The 15,793-nt window shown below is 62.8% G+C and overlaps 3 protein-coding genes across 6 annotated transcripts; 1 reads left to right on the top strand and 2 right to left on the bottom strand.

The window, feature by feature from the left end:
* The first annotated feature begins 719 nt into the window (after nt 1–719).
* On the top strand, nt 720–4,511 carry STUB1 (STIP1 homology and U-box containing protein 1). Its single transcript, XM_005523139.3, has 7 exons — nt 720–905; nt 1,779–1,977; nt 2,085–2,250; nt 2,378–2,468; nt 2,938–2,994; nt 3,111–3,227; nt 3,588–4,511. The coding sequence occupies exons 1-7, from the start codon at nt 720–722 to the stop codon at nt 3,711–3,713; spliced, it is 942 nt and encodes a 313-aa protein (XP_005523196.2). The 3' UTR covers nt 3,714–4,511.
* A 101-nt stretch (nt 4,512–4,612) lies between these two features.
* JMJD8 (jumonji domain containing 8) lies at nt 4,613–6,521 on the bottom strand. Of its 2 annotated transcripts, XM_005523138.2 has the most exons (9): nt 6,383–6,521; nt 6,228–6,311; nt 5,937–5,985; nt 5,741–5,837; nt 5,605–5,673; nt 5,417–5,536; nt 5,206–5,273; nt 4,922–5,056; nt 4,613–4,848 (listed from the first exon to the last, which is right to left on the bottom strand). In XM_005523138.2, the coding sequence occupies exons 1-9, from the start codon at nt 6,466–6,468 to the stop codon at nt 4,768–4,770; spliced, it is 789 nt and encodes a 262-aa protein (XP_005523195.1). In that variant the 5' UTR covers nt 6,469–6,521; the 3' UTR covers nt 4,613–4,767. The 2 variants fall into 2 exon arrangements, with proteins under 2 accessions (XP_005523195.1, XP_087920122.1); XM_088063996.1 differs by lacking the exon at nt 4,922–5,056.
* Nucleotides 6,522–6,730: 209 nt separating this feature from the next.
* WDR24 (WD repeat domain 24) lies at nt 6,731–14,607 on the bottom strand. Of its 3 annotated transcripts, none has more exons than XM_005522805.3 (10): nt 14,504–14,607; nt 13,008–13,925; nt 12,490–12,667; nt 11,073–11,748; nt 10,882–10,997; nt 8,953–9,074; nt 8,546–8,650; nt 8,137–8,474; nt 7,191–7,375; nt 6,731–7,072 (listed from the first exon to the last, which is right to left on the bottom strand). In XM_005522805.3, exons 2-10 carry the CDS (start codon nt 13,486–13,488, stop codon nt 6,904–6,906), a joined length of 2,370 nt encoding a protein of 789 aa, XP_005522862.2. In that variant the 5' UTR covers nt 13,489–13,925; nt 14,504–14,607; the 3' UTR covers nt 6,731–6,903. The 3 variants fall into 3 exon arrangements, with proteins under 3 accessions (XP_005522862.2, XP_014107921.2, XP_087920121.1); XM_014252446.2 differs by having other exon boundaries at nt 10,882–10,988; XM_088063995.1 differs by lacking the exon at nt 6,731–7,072 and having other exon boundaries at nt 7,345–7,479.
* Nucleotides 14,608–15,793: the final 1,186 nt, after the last annotated feature.

The following is a 15,793-nucleotide window of genomic DNA, read 5'->3' as shown; positions in this document are numbered from 1 at the left end:
CCCGGCCCCATCCAGCCCCGCACACAGCGCTGGCTCCCCACGACCCCCGCACCCCAACTCTGCACTCAGACCGACCCCTCCGGGAGCCCGCACCTCCGCCGCACCCCCACCAGGTCCGTGCCATCCGCTCCGGGCTTTCTCACACTCCCACCGCCCCTTTACACGCCCGTCCCCGCCAGACGGGCCCTCAGCCATCCCCCCGCACCTCCCTGCACCCCTCCTCCCATCAAACCCCACCCCCAGCTGGACCCCGCCCCTCCCAGCCCCCACCCCAATCCCCTCCATCAATCATCCCCGTTCAACCTCATTAACGCGCACTGGCCACGCCCACCACAGACCACGCCCCAAACTCCCCATTAGCCCCGCCCCCAACGAGCCCCGCCCCCACCCCTGACACGCAGACCCCGCCCCCAACCCTTTAGCCCCGCCCCCTGCTTTGGACCCCGCTCCGCCCCACGCCCCGCCACCGGTACAGTCTCCGCCCCCTTCCGTGCAGTCTCCGCCCCCTCACGGCAGCCCCCGCCCCTCACGGCAGGCCCCGCCCCTCACGGCAGCCCCCCCTCAAGGCAGGCCACGCCCCTCACGGCAAGCCCCGCCCCGGTCCCGCCCCGCCCCGGAAGCGGCGCTGTCGCAGTGCGCGGCCGGAGCGGCGCAGCCGGAGCCGCCGGGGCCGCCCGAGCCAGCGGAGCCGCGGCCCCAGGGCCGGCCCGGGCCGCGCCATGAAGGGCAAGGAGGAGCGCGGGGGCGGCGCGGCGGGGCCCGGCGCGGCGGGGCCGGGCGCGGGGGTCGCGGGCGGCGGCCGCCCCGAGTTGAGCCACAGCGCGCAGGAGCACAAGGAGCAGGGGAACCGGCTCTTCGGCGGCCGCAAGTACCCCGAGGCCGCCGCCTGCTACGGCCGCGCCATCGTGAGTCCCAGCGGCTCCCCCGGCCCGCGCGGGCCCGGCCCCCGGGACGGGAACACCGGGGAGGGGACACGGCCTGGGTACCCCCGGGACGGGACTCCCCGGGGACGGGACACGCCAACCTGGCCTCGATGACCCCAGGATGGAACCTCCCCCTTGGCCTGGACACCCTCCCGGACCTGGCCCGGCCAACCCTGGGATGGGATCCCCACGGATGGGCCTTCCCCCGGCCCTGGCCTGGACATCACCAGGGTGGAACCTCCTTGGGCTGGGCACTGTTCTTCCTCAGGGTCTGGTCAAGATACCACTGACATGGCAGCCTTTTAATGTGGGCACTGTTCCCTCACTGGGCCGGGCTCCTCCCGAGGAGGGAGCTGGGCACAGCTCTGGGCCTGATTCCACCGTCCTGGGCCTGGGCTACCACCCCTAGGCCTGGCCTAAGCACCCCCCCGGCCCTGGCCTCCTCTTTGGGCTTGGACAGCCTCTGCCCATCCTCTCCCCCACCCAATTCCAAGCTGGACTGCCCTACACTCCCCCCACCAGAGTGCCCCCATCCTCAGCCTGTTTCCCCTAAACCCTGCACTGTCCCTGGGCTGTTCTGGGTAGGACAGACCCACCCTGGGACAGTCGGGGTGCCAGGGGTGCCAGTCCCCTCTGTGGGCAGGGACATCGGCTGCCCTATGGGGACCGGCCCCAGTCTGTCCCCAGTCCATCCCAGCACCTCCCCACGGGGTGCACGCCCCCGCTGGCACTGCTGGCTCTCCCTGCCCAGGGTGACAGCGCTGTGCCGCTGGCTCACCGAGTCACCCGGCCGTCACCCGGCTGCCGGCACGTCCTGGCCCCGCCACCGCCACCAACATGGGCCTGTCCCCGCAGAACCGGAACCCCTTGGTGGCCGTGTACTACACCAACCGGGCCCTGTGCTACCTGAAGATGCAGCAGCACGACAAGGCGCTGGCCGACTGCAAGCGGGCGCTGGAGCTGGACGGGCAGTCCGTGAAGGCTCACTTCTTCCTGGGCCAGTGCCAGATGGAGATGGAAAACTACGACGAGGCCATCGCCAACCTGCAGAGAGGTGAGCGGGCACGCTGCCACTGTCCCCTGCTCCTGTCTGCTGGGAAAGGGCCAGGGATGGCAACAGGGACGCTGCCACTGGCTCTGAGGTGCCCTTTCTCTCCTCAGCCTACAACCTTGCCAAGGAACAGCGGCTGAATTTCGGGGATGACATCCCCAGTGCGCTGCGCATCGCCAAGAAGAAACGCTGGAACAGCATCGAGGAGAAGAGGATCAACCAGGAGAACGAGCTGCACTCCCACCTGACCAAGCTGATCGTGGCCGAGAAGGAGAGGTAACGGGGCACCTGGAAAGGCTTTTTTAGTGCTATCAGCTGTGTCTGAGGTGCCTCTGCAGAGCCCTGCAGCAGGAAAGGGAGTGACAATGTTCCCCCATCCTCCTGATCTCCCACTCTGTCCTAGGGAGCTGGCAGAGTGCCGAAAGATTCAGCAGGAGGAAAACACAGACGAGAGCCGGAGCCGTGTTCAGCTGGCCAGCATCGAGGCCAAACACGTGAGTGGGGGGCCAGGGGTTTCCTCATCCTCATCCTCGTGCTGTGCTGCAGCCAGGGAAGCTGCAGGGCTGCAGATGTGCAGGTGAAAGCTGGGAGACCTTGGGACACAGCACTGTAGCCTTCATTCTATAGCTCGAGGCACCACTGTTGTGTCCCCCCATGATGGCTTCCCCTGCTTTGTCACCTCTTGTCCCAGCCCGGCAGCGGTGATGCCTGCTGTGCCTGTTCTGAGGAAACACAAGTGGCTCTTGGCCACTCTGGGGACTGATCCCAGATAAAAATAGGCCCACAAAGAAAGATTATTTATAAGCTAAATCACTCCTGCCAGGTTCAGTCAGGAGCTGCACAGGCAGAGGGGCCATCAAGGACCTGCCACAACACCCATGGGTGGAGGCTTTGGGGCTTTCTGTGGGGACATGGAGCCCCTGCACACCAGGGACCCCTTGTCCTCAAGGGCTTCTCTTTCAGGACAAATACCTGGCAGATATGGACGAGCTCTTCTCCCAAGTGGATGAGAAGAGGAAGGTGAGTGTGGTCCGGCCTGTGCTCCTGTAAACCTGCTCTGTACCGTGCTCCCCCCTCTGAGCCAGTGCCACCTCCCAGCCCACTTTCCTGACCCAGCTGTGCCTCTCTCGAGCCAGAAGCGGGACATCCCCGACTACCTGTGTGGGAAGATCAGTTTTGAGCTGATGAGAGAGCCCTGCATCACGCCCAGCGGGATCACCTACGACAGGAAGGACATTGAGGAGCATCTCCAGGTACTGCCAGGCCAGGGGCAGGGGGTTTTCCCAGAACTTTGCTTGGGTGGGAAAGCACCTTTTTGCTCAACTCAGGGCTCTGCAGGTTCCTTGGGTTTGGTCCCAGTTACCTGCCCGGGCAGCTCCCTGTGGAGCAGGCGCTGCCGGGCCCTGCCCAAAGCAGAGGCGGCTCTTGGCAGGGGTCTTGCACCTTGACCTGCCCTCATCCTGCTGGGAGGCACCTCCGAGGGGCTCTCCCTCTTCCTGCAGGCAGGTGCCCACTTGCTGGGGCAGATGCCACACGGTGCTGGCCCCACAGCCACCTCAGGGCTGAGCCCGGGCACGTGGAGTAACCGGTTCCCCCGCGCCTCCTCCCTGCAGCGCGTGGGTCATTTTGACCCGGTGACGCGGAGTCCCCTGACCCAGGACCAGCTGATCCCCAACCTCGCCATGAAGGAGGTGATAGACGCGTTCATCTCGGAGAACGGCTGGGTGGAGGATTACTGAGGGGCCGGGGGCAGCGCTGGGTGCCCTGGCACAGCCGGCTCTCCCCGGGCTGGCACCATGCCTTACTCGCTCTCCGGCTGCTCCTCCTCCTCCCCAGCTGCCCTGGGCCTGGCGCTGGGCAAGGGCACGTCACCACGTCCCCTTCCCGAGGAGCCGCAGCAGCAGGGCGGGCACCGCGGCTCCCTGGCTCCCCTCTCTGGCTCCGACACCTGCCTGGGGGTTGGAATGCTGGCTCCTCGGCAGTGGCCTCACCATCACGTCCATCACCCCCTCAGCCAGGGCAGCCACACTCCCCAAAGAGCATGTCCCGCTCCAGGGATTGCCACAGGGAGCTTGCCGGGATGAGCACCTGGAGCCCCATCCTTCCCTGTGTTTAGAGTTCTTTCCTCCTCCTTCCACCTCCTGCCTGGCCAGGGTTGGGTCCTCTTCCCAGTAAACAGCCACTTGCCGGGATGCTGACGCACCCTCTGGCTCTTCCTGGGAAACAACTGTCCCAGGGCTGGAAGGGGCTGGTTCCCACCTCCCCTTTCCCACTGGGACTATGCTTCCCTTAGAACAACCACCTGGGTTAAAGTTCTTGTTCCTTTTAATGAAATCTCTTAAAATCCCCACAAGAAATAACCAACAGATTTGCATCCAACTGTGGTTCCAGCGTTTCGGTCGGCCGATGGCCTGCCTGGCTTTTGAATGCCCTCTGGAAGTTTGCCAATGTCCATTAAAAAAAAAAAAAAAGTAAATATATAGATATATAAAAAGAATAAAAAAAAATACAGCAATAAACGTGGAAAAGGATCTGGAGTGGTTCACAGCAACCATTTCTGGGGATATGCCGGCTTGGGAATCCGTGCTATCCCATGGGGCCCGGGTTTGCTGCAGGGATGTAGCAACACACAGTGTGCTTCAGTGGAACAGCTTTAATCCAAACGGGAGGGTAAAGACCAGTAAAAACCAGAACTTTCTCAGGCAGTTGGTCCCAATATCAGTTGCCTTTCCCTGAGGGTGGCAGGAGCTGGAGCTCCTGCCCTGGCTGGGATGGTGGTGACGTGTCCCAGTCCTAGCCCAGGAAGGTGGAGATGAAGACGCTGGTGTCCAGGTTGAGTGTGGCGTGCCACCAACGGTCAGGGAAGTACAGGACCTGCAGGAGACACCAGTGGGGTCCCATGGCTCTGGCTGGGAAGGCTGGGGTCCCCTGCAGCTCCTGGACTCACCTCCCCAGGGCGCAGGGTGCACTCCAGCGGGCGCTGGGCTGGTGGCAGGGTGGGATATGTGTGCTGGAGCCAGGCCAGCGTCGTCTCGTTGGGGTGGAAGTGCGGGGTTTTATCCGGCGGGTACAGAAACCAGCGCTGGAAAACACCAGGGGCACGTGCCCTCCCAATTCCCCCCAGCCCCTCGGGCTCAGCCCCAGCGGGGCTTCCCCGTGCCCAGGGACACCTGTTAGGGGCTTGTTTCTCTCCCCTCTCCCCAGATCCTTCCCCTAGGGCTCAATTCTCACCTTCCTGCCGAAAATCACCTCGGAGAAACCAGGGCCGTGCCAGTGGAAGGGAACGCCAGAGCCTGAGCCTGCGGTGGGCGCGGGGTTTGGTGCTGGGGAGAGCCCCCAGGCCCGGCCCGATCCCATCCCGGGGGTCCCATCCCACACCGGGGGTCCCCATCCCACACCGGGGGTTCCCCATCCCATCCCGGGGGTCCCATCCCACACCCACCTGCAATCCCAAAGCTGTAGGCGGGGTTGGTGCCCGGGATGCGGAAGGGAGGGGGCACGTAGTGCTGGAAGAGGGGGCCCCACTCGGTGAAGTTGTTGTCCCCGAAGAAGTAGAGGGTGTCTGGGGGGACACGGGAGCTGAGCCCGGCGAGGGCAGGGGGCTGCGGGGGACGGGACAGCGCTACCCACCGCTGCCCAGCCGGGCCGGGTCCTGCGGCTTCAGCAGCTGCTCCACGTACTCCTGGAACGGCACATCCACTGCGGGAACGGAGGGATGAGCGGGGGAAGCGGCGGCCCCGCAGCCGGGCACGGCCCCCGCGCTCACCTTTGCGGTACGAGTAGGTGTTGGCCGTGCTGAGCCGCACCGGGAAGGGCCCGAAGGCCGCCAGCAGCTTCTCCCGGGTGCAGAGGGCTCGGAACGCCTGCGGGATGGAGCACAGGGAGCCGGGATGCTGCCGCCGCTCCCGGGCCACCGGGAGGTGTGTCCCACCCCGAACCCTCTGTCCCCTCCCGGCACTCACCGAATTGTCCGTGACCCCAGCGAGGATCACCGGCCGGGAGAAGGCGAACCTAGGAACGGCATCCAGCGGGGTCCCGCACGGGCGGAGCACGGGCACCAGCCCCGACCCAGCCCGGGACAACGGGACTGGCTCCAAGCCGCCCCCGGGGCACCGGCATCGGTCCCGACCACCTTCCCCCAGGTTCCTGCCCGGGACTCCAGGGTCTGCCCCCCCCAGTTCCCCCCGCCCCTCCCCGTTAGCTCGCCCGGTGCATCGGAACTGTCCCCCAGGACTGTGCCCGGTGCCCCGTACCGCTGCAGGAAGAGGGAGTAGGTGAGGGATGCATCGGCTCGCTCCACGGTGCAGCGTGGCTCCTCCGGCACCGTGCCCGCCAACCTGCAACGGGAGACTCCGCTCGGCACCAGCACCGGCACAGGGAGCGGTCCCGGGGCAGCCCCTGCCCTTACCAGCCGCCGCCCGGAGGATCGGTGCAGGCGCCGGGCCGGACCCAGCCCAGCGGCAGCACTAGCAGCGGCAGCAGCCACGCCGCCATCGGGACCAGCGCCGGAGACAACGGGAACTACGATTCCCAGCATGCACCGCGGACACACGGTACGCATAGCGCGTTGCTACGGGTGCCGGGAAGGGCCGCTATTTAAAGGGGCTGCGGAAAGCGGGCCCCACCTCACGGTTTAAAGCGGCCTCCCGGCACAAAGGGACAACAGCGTGGGGACACCGGGGACACCGCAGGGATTGGTCCGGGGCCCATCCCGCGGGCCGCTGCATCCAGGCGAAGCAAACACAAGAGTCCTGGCTCAATTCAACTGCTGGTTTGTTTTAATCCAGTAAAAAACGGCCGGGCAGGGGGTGCACCCCCGGCCCTTATTTACACAAATAAATACAGGGAGGGCGGTGCCAGGGCTATCGAGCTGCCTGCCCTGCTCACCCCCGCGCCACCCCGCTGCCAGCCCCCCCGCGGGCACGGGGCTCAGGTGTACTCGCAGAGGTGGCCACAGCCAGCAGGGCAGTGGGAGCTGGTCTCCAGCCACTTCATGATGTGCTGCAGGTGCCCGCCGTGGCTGCAGCCCTGGCACCAGACGAAGAGCCCCTTCACCACGTGGTGACACACGGCACACATGCTGGCACACTGCCGACACCTGCACGGGGAGATTCGGGTCAGCGTGGGCAGGGACAGCCCTCGGGGGAGCAAACAAGAGGGAACAAGGGCACCCACCCCATCCCCCTGTCCCCACAAACCCCTCTGGGCCCCCTCACCTGTCACAGATCCAGCCCCTGTTGCTCATGGGCCGCTTGCAGTTGCTGCAGTTGACGTGCAGGGTGGTGGAAGCCTGGTTGAGGCAGTTGATGGCACGGCAGGTGCTCAGCTTGATCACCTCGTTGGAGATGTTCCAGAGCTGGAAGCGCTGCAGCAAGTCGATGTAGGACGTGTACCAGTGCTCCTGGGGACAGCCACAGACAGCTGAGCCTCCACATCCACCTCAAAACCCCCTCAGGATCCCAGCCCTGCATCCCAAAGGCAAGATGAGCTCCTGGGCGGCTCAGCCTGGAGAAAAGGAGGCTTAGGGCAGAGGGCTTCTCACTCTATAAGTCCCCAGCAGGAGGGTGGAGCCAGGTGGGGGGTCAGGCTGTGCTCCCAGGGAACAAGGGACAGGACAAGAGGAAATGGCCTCAAGTTGTGCCAGAGGAGGTTTAGTCTGGATATTAGGGAGAATTTCTTAATGGAAAGGGTGGTCAAGCATTGCCACAGGCTGCCCATTGCAGTGGTGGAGTCACCATCCCTTGGAGGGATCTAAAAGCTGTGCTGATGTGACACCTGGGGACATGGTTCAGTGGTGGCCTTGGCAGTGCTGGGTGAATGGCTGGACTCGATGATCTTAGGGGGCTGTTCCAACCTAAAGGGTTCTGTAATTATCTGATCCCTGCAGTGGGAGAACGGCTCTGTAATGCTGGGGAACAGCATCCTTCCCTGTATCAACAGGGCAAGGTCACCTCCCCATCCTGGCCCGGCAGAACCCACCTCAAGTCCCTTCCAGAACTGGTGGCAGGGCAGGTACCAGAACCCCGAACCTGGCTTAGAGCTGGCCTGCCAGGGGCTGGAGGAGAAGGGACGTGCCCCAAACCCCAGGCAGGATCCCATCCCATTGGGATGCACCCCCTGTGCGTCCCAGCAAGGCATGGTCCTGCCTCCCATGGGCTCTACCTGCGTCTGCTCATCGATCTCCTTGCGGATGCGCTCTCCCAGCACGATGAGCACGGACACGGCCGTCTGCACGTCGCCCTGCTCGGCGTAGAAGAGCAGCGTGTCCCGCACGATGGGGTTGAAGAAGTCGGAGGGCAGGCGGTTCTCGTAGAGCGAGTGGGAGATGGAGATCAGCGAGAAGGACTCCACAGGGGTCAGCGACACCGTCTCGGCCTCGTTGCCGCTGACGTGAGGGGAGTCGGCCTTGTCCTGCAGGTGGTCCAAGGCCGATGGGTTGTCCACGATTTCGTGGCGCAGGGGAAAGGCTTCCTGAGGAAGGCTGTATTCCTGCTCTTCAGCTGTGAGAATAGCAGGAATGAGCAGGAGAAAATCCAGCTGGGACGGACAATACCTCCCCGTGTGCGCTCACCGTGTGGGTTCTCGTGGTCCATCATGTACAGGTCATCCTCATCTGCCTCCACATCTCCCAGCAGATAATCCGCAGGGACGTCGCTGCCCTCCGTCTCCTCGTTGTCTGTGAGCCCAGGGAAAGAGAAATCGGCTCATCACACCACTGGATCCACCTCCCACTGTCCTGCCCCAGCATGCCAGGCTGTGCCCGAGCCACACAGCTCAGTTCCCCAGCACTGTCACTGTCACCCCAGGTCATCAGGGAAAGTTGTCCTGCAGCGCCCTGGGGCTCGGTGTCCTTCACCCTGGGGCTGCAGCACATCCAGCCACCCCAATTCACAGGATAAATGCCCCAGTTCATCCCCTGTCTATGGCTGAGGAGGGAGGAGCTGTGGGACTGGGACTGTGCCCACCCAGAGACGTTACCCTCGTTGTTGATCAGGGTGGAAGAGGAATCCATGAGGATGTTTTCTGTGCGGCTTTCTCCTTTGCTGCGGTCCAGTCTGGACTCGCTGCCCAGCCCAGCAGGGATATCTTTCAGGTTAAAGCTGGGAAAAAAAGCCAAATTTCACAGTTAGAGGAGTATAAGATTTCCATTAGAGCCAGCAAACAACCTGGATACAGGTGTCCAGTTGCAGTTTGAATGGTGAAATATGAGATACCCTTTGTGGGCAGAAGTCAGCAGTCCCCACTGTGTGACTTAAAGACACACTGTGACTGTGATCACAGCCCTTCCTCCAAGCCTGGCAGTACATGCACTGCAAAGGTCTCCCTAAAGAATTCCAGCGCTGAGGAGGCTCTTGGCTCCACTTCCTTCCCCTCAGAGGCAGGTGAACAGGAGCTGCCTCGCTCCAAGGTGCCTGGCTGTTTGTTATGCATCACCACGCCTGGCTTTCACCAAGATGGAAAAGGGAAGGAATGGGGTTGGAGCAGAGCCCAGCTCCCCAGGCTCCTGCCGTGTCTCAGACAGTGGCACAGCCACCCAGCTGGAGGCAGAGCTTGCTCAAGGACAGTGCTTGTTTCCTTTGGTGTTATTTGAGGATCTGTCAGTCACTGTGGGAACCCGGCACTGCAAGGTCTGACAGCTCATTTGGAGTCCTCACCCCTCACGTTTATGTCATTGAGAAGAGGAAAAACAAGTTTTCCTGCTTCATCAGCCCACAATGGGCTCTCCATGTCAGCGAGCTGCTGGCAGAGCTGGGCTGTTCTCTCCCTTGGAAAGGCTCCAGAAGAAAACCTCTGCACACCAGCAGTTCCAGCTCCAGCCATGAGACACCTTCTCCATCCCCAGCCCTTGGTCACCATCACTGCCCTGGGCACTGCTGAGGCCTCACCTCAAATCCTGGGGTCACTCTTGGGGCCCTCATGACAGGAAAGACACTGAGGGGCTGGAGCGTGTCCAGGGCAGGGAACAGAGCTGGGAAGGGGCTGGAGCAGCAGCAGCAGCTGAGGGAGCTGGGAAAGGGGCTCAGCCTGGAGAAAAGGAGGCTCAGGGGGGCCCTTCTGGCTCTGCACAACTCCCTGACAGGAGGGGACAGCCGGGGGGGTTGGGCTCTGCTCCCAGGGAACAGGGACAGGAGGAGAGGGAACAGCCTCAGGTTGTGACAGAGGAGGTTTAGATTGGATCTTGGGTAAACTTCTTCATGGAAAGGGAGGTCAGGCACTGGCACAGCTGCCCAGGGCAGTGGTGGAGTCACCACACTTGGAGATCTTCAATATCATGTAGATGTGGTACTCAGGGACATGGTTTAGTGGTGGCTTTGGCAGTGCTGCTGGGGGAATGATCTCAGAGGACTTTTCCAATGTTAGATATTCTGTGATTCATGAATTCAGTCACTGCAATACTGGTCCCAGCCCCATGCCCCACCACAGGTCAAACTCTGGTTGAAGGAGGGAAGAAAGCAGTGTGTGAGGCTGCACAGCTCGAGGCCAGGCTGGGCACTCACTTCCCAACATGGGAAATGGTTGCGTTCAAACAACACCAACATGCAAAGCAGCACAGCCTGAGGCTGAGGGAGAGCTGTCCCTACTCACTCCCTGTCTGGGGCAGGTTAGTTATTAGGTAGAAATTGTTCCCTGGGAGGGTGGGCAGGCCCTGGCACAGGGTGCCCAGAGAAGCTGTGGCTGTCCCTGGATCCCTGGAAGTGTCCAAGGCCAGGCTGGACAGGGCTTGGAGTAGCCTGGGATAGTGGAACGTGCCCATGGCAGGGGGTGGAATGAGATGAGCTTTAAGGCCCCTTCCAACCCAAACCATTCTTGTATTCCATGATATGATTCTATAACCCCATCCCAGCCAAGGAGCTGTTCCCACTCCCCACCTCAGGAGTTACCCCACTCAGCTCCCACCCCCTGTACCTGTTCATGAGTGGGAGGGCAGTGCTGCCTTTCCCCATGCTGTGGTTGAGGTTTGTGGATGACACGGTGCCGAGGCTGGAGTAGATAATCCTCAGCATCGTCCACGTCTGAGCCACCTGTGTGGAACACAGTCCCTGTCAGCCCTTTCCATGCTCCCACCCCCCTGCAGCCCCAGCTCTCCTGCAGCTCACCTGGTTGCGGTCCAGCCCCTTGGCCACCTTGGCGTTGTGATCGCAGAGCTCGGCCAGCGGCCGGCCGGCCAGCGCGTACTGCTTGGCCGTGTGCACGAACCAGTCCATGCTGCCGCTCTCCACGTCCGTCTCGAACACGCTGAGGGCGCTGGAGGACGAGATGTACTCAAACTGCTCCGTGGGGTCCAGCTTGCGCTTGAAGAAGATGGGGTGGCGCCGGTCCCCGATGTAGGGCTTGCGGTTGGAGTCGGAGGAGATGAGGCTCTCCTTGGCGGCGAAGGCCAGGTCTCCGTAGAGGCTGTAGCACAGCCCCTCGGGGTTGGCCCTGTCGATGGGCTGGCTGGCGTCCTTGAAGATGTGCTGATAAAGGGTGCTGTCCTTGGAGCCCGAGAGGAGGAAATAGGGGTCGTGGAGGTGCCGCCACACGATGCCCGTGGTGACGTCCTTGTGCTCCTCGAACATGGCGGAGGGGATGAAGGGGCGGCGCACGTCCCACACGTAGATGTTGTGATCCACCATCATGGAGCAGGTGGCGATGTGGTGCTTGCACTCGGGGCGCCACTTCACCCGTGCCACCGAGGCGATGGTCTGCACGCAGTAGATCTCCTTGGCCCGCGTTGTGTTCATGTCCCACACCTTCACCATCTTGTCACGGCCGCCTGTGGCCAGCCAGCCCCTGGGACAAGGATGGGTCAGTGTTCACCTCTCTGTTCCCAGCGTGCCACAGCACAGGTGTGACCACCGCAGGAAGGCAGCTGGGCTGTAATCCCATCCTCCCATGAGCTCCCCTGACACCTCTGCTCTGCAACCAGCTCAGGCAGCACCCTCCTTCCCGCCCCCAGTTATGGCCCTGTGCCTCTAGAGCCACATCCCAGTCACACCAGTTCCCTCTGGCTCTGCTTTCCACTGGCCAGGCACAGCAGAGAGGAAAAGGCCATTTTGAACATATTTCAGTGCCCCTCTAAGACCATGAGCGGTGGCAGGGAATAAGGAGGGACCTGCACGCTCTAACAGCTGCTTCCAGATCCTTCCCAGCAACCTCCCAGGAAAGGCAGGAGGGAAACACGACTAAACACAAGTGAGCTGTGTCCCAGAGCAGACAAGTAGTGCCTTCCTCAAGATTCCTCAAGCTGAGCACTGGAGCAAGAGGCTGCTGTGACACTGCTATACCCAATCATAAAACACCCACTGCATCAGAACCCCCTAATTTATCAAAGAACAAACCCCAAATACTCTTACACCACCCCAAATGCTCAAAGCAACAATCACTCCTATCTTCCAGCAACATCCCAGCCCCTGACACAAGTGGACAGGGTATCACAGACCATGCTTTCCCCCGCAAAATCCCAATCCGGTTTTTAGGGTCTCTCTTGTCCTGCAAGGCCAGGAGGCTGGCAGGGCCCAGCCCCATACTCACCTGTCCTCTGGGTGCCAGTCACAGCAGAAGACGGGCCCGTTGTGGGCCGTGAACATCCTCTCATAGCGGTCGGGCCGGCGGATGTCCCACAGCTGCACATTCCCGTTCTCAAAGGTGGCAGCGAAGGTGAAATAGTCCCGGATGCTGAACTGGACATCACGTACGCTCTCTGACTGGCCTGGGAAGGGACACAAGTTGAGAGCTCCAGCAAAGCTAAAAATCCCACTGGAAGAGCCATGGGGGTCCCTGGCACAGAGAGAAAGGGTAGCAAGGAGTGCTGCAACTGTCTTCCATCTCCCACACAGACCCAGCTACTACTGAAAGGCAAAAAAAGGCACCAAGTTGCCTCTCAGCTCCTTCTTTCCCTGCTCTGAGCCAACCCTGTTCCTGGGCAAGGGGAAGAACAAAACCCCCAACCCCTGTCCCTCCTAAGGGTGAGGGGACAAGCAAGGAAAGAACAAAGCTCCCAAACTCTGTTTCCCCACAGGGAAACAGGACAACAACAGCCGCATTTGTACCGGAAAAGGTGCTGACAGAGTCCTTCTTGCGCAGGTCAAAGCACTTCATGTAGCCGTCCTGGGAGCCGCTGAGCAGCATGTACACCTCGGTGGGGTGGAAGCACACCTTGTTGACAGTGCGCTTGTGCTCCGTGAACAGCTGGTCCTGCTTGTTGCGGGACGGCTTGCCCAGGTTCCAGGTGACCACCACGCCGTTGGTGGCGGCGGTGGCCAGCAGGTTCTCGTCCATCTGGTGCCACACCACGTCAGCGCAGCTGAAGTTCAGGGAGGGTTTGCGGCCCACACGGAGGTTCAGCTTCTCCACAAACTGCTCCTCCTCGATGGAATAGATCTTGAAGATGTTGCGGCCTGCCACCACCACCTGGGCAGCGTCCCGGCACACGCTGATGGCATTGGCAGGGGCATCCAGGTGGCAGAACATGGTGCGGCCGGACAGCGCATTGCCCCCCAGGGCAGTGGTGACCCTGGCCATCTTCTCCATGGCTGTCCTTGGGGTGCTGTCCCCTCTCCAGCAGGCTGTCTGCACACCCACACAGCCGCCCTGCTCCACCTCAGCCAGAGCTGGGCAGGCACAGGCTGGGCTCCCACGGCTCCTGCCAGGCCCTGCTGGCTCCGACCGCAGCTTTTTGAGGCTGCATCAACGGGCCGTGGAGGTGAGAGGTCACAGAGGCCACAGAGCTGCCTGTGGGAGGGAGATACAGCCCACTCCTGCCTCCTTCTGTGGCTTCCTCTCAGGGAGTTCCTGAAAACCTTCTCTGGGTTCCTTCTTCCCTCCTTGGCCACACCCTGAGACGTTTCACTGTTGCTGATAATGTAGGTCGAGTACAACGCTGTGGCTGAAATGAGCAGTGTCCGCAGCACGAGGTGGGGTGAAGTGAGGCCACGGTCACCTCCGTGGGGCACTCGGAGTCCCAAAGCCTGCAAGAACCAGGGAATGACCCTCCTTCTCTAGCAGAGGGGGGACAGCAGCTACTCCAGGCTTCCTGGAAGGATCACAGGGTCCCAGGGGCTCTGTCCTCCAGAGCCAGGCTGAGCTCCAGCCACAGCACTGCCCTCTCCAGCCCCTCTGCCCTCCCCTTAGCCAGGTCCCACAGGTCCCTCATACCTCACATTCCCACCCCCTCAAGGCCACTTCCCACCTTCAGAGACCCTTAGGGTCCCCTCCTACCACCGAGGCAACCCCCCAGCCCCTCATATCCCACCCTCTCACCCCATCAGGGCCCTCACCTGACCCACAGCCCGCCAGGACCCCTCAGATCCCTCATACCCCACACTTCCCCCTGTGCAGGACCTGCTCCTGACCCAGAGCCCCTTCAGGGCCCCCTCCAGCCCTTCAGAGCCCATTCAGCGTTCCCTCAGAGCCCCCCCCCAACATTACCCTCCTCAGGGCCCCTTCCCACCCCTCAAAGCCCCCAAGGCCCCTTCACATCCCGCTCCCGCCTCACAGACTCCGCTGCCCCCTGGTCTCGGACCCCCTCCGTGCGAGGCCCACGTACCCTGTGCCCAGGTACCCGGTGCCGCTCCCGAAGCCGCACCCGGTGCCGGTTCCCCCGCCGGCAGCTCGGCCCGAGCAGGCCCCGCCGCGGAACTCCCGCCAGGCCCCGCCCCCTTCCGCCACTGGCTCCTGCCCCTGCCGCAAGGCCCCGCCCCCTTCCGATGGCGGGCACAGCCCCTGCCGCCAGGCCACGCCCCCACGGAGCCAGGACCCGCCCTCTGCCGGCTGACCACACCCACTCTGCGCCCTTGTCGTTAAGCCCCGCCCGTCAGCCGGTGCCGTTAAGCCGCGCCCCCTCCCGTCACGCCGGTCGGCCCCACCCCTAGATTACGCCCCCCAGTGACCACGCCCACTTCCGGTATCCAGCCGAGCCTCACATGGCCACGCCCCATTCCCCGCCCACCCGCGGCTGAAGAGGCCCCGCCCCTGTGGCTGAAGAGGCCCCGCCCACCGCCCAGTCCCCGCCCACAGCCCGGGCCCCGCCCACAGCCCCAGGCCCCGCCCCCGCCCGGATCGGGGCGCGCTGGGGCCGGGTGGACAAGGAGGGCATTGACCTTGGGGGGTTCGGGGCAATGCGGGGTCCGGGGGTGCCAGAGGGACTTGACGTGCAGTAGGAATAGGGGTACAAGGGGATAAATGGGTATTGGAGGACATAGGGTGCCTTGGCGGGGGGTGCTGGAGGGACTGGGAGAGGGGGTTCGCTGGGATGAAGTGGGGTGCTGGAGGGATAGGAGGTGGAATGGGGACTGGGGGTGCAGGAGGAGAAAGAGAGTACCAGGGGGTTACGGGGTGCATCGGGGTGGGAGTGTCATGGAGATGTGGGATCTGGGGGGAATGGGGATGCTGGAGGTGCATCCCAGAGGGAATGAGAGTGCAGGAAAAAATGGGGTTTAGCGGGTTGTGGGGTGCATTAGAGGTCAGGGTGGGAAATGGGAGGTGCCGAGGGGATATGGGGTGCATTGGGGGTGTAGGAGTGAGCTGGAGCGTTATAGGGGTGCACAAGGTGTGTGGGTGCGCTGGGGGGGGCTGTGCCAGGCGGTAGGGGGTGCATTGGGGGGGTGCCGGGGAGATGTGGGGTCCAGGGGAGAGGGGGAGCCAGAGGGATGTGGGTGCGTGAGAGATGGGGAAGCAGGAGGATAAATGAGGCTCGGGGACTGTGGGTGCTTTGTGGGTCAGGCTGCAGGGTGGGAAATGAGGGTGCCGAGAGGATACGGGGTGCATTGGTGGTGTACAGATGCACTGGAGGGATATAGGGCTGCAGGGGGTATGGGGGCCACTGCCATGGGGGGTG

This window comes from Pseudopodoces humilis, chromosome 18 (assembly GCF_049639895.1).
Source record: "Pseudopodoces humilis isolate 2021_Gansu_Grassland_sample_001 chromosome 18, ASM4963989v1, whole genome shotgun sequence".
Taxonomy (NCBI): Eukaryota; Metazoa; Chordata; class Aves; order Passeriformes; family Paridae; genus Pseudopodoces; species Pseudopodoces humilis.
This window is presented reverse-complemented; position numbering and strand designations above follow the sequence as displayed.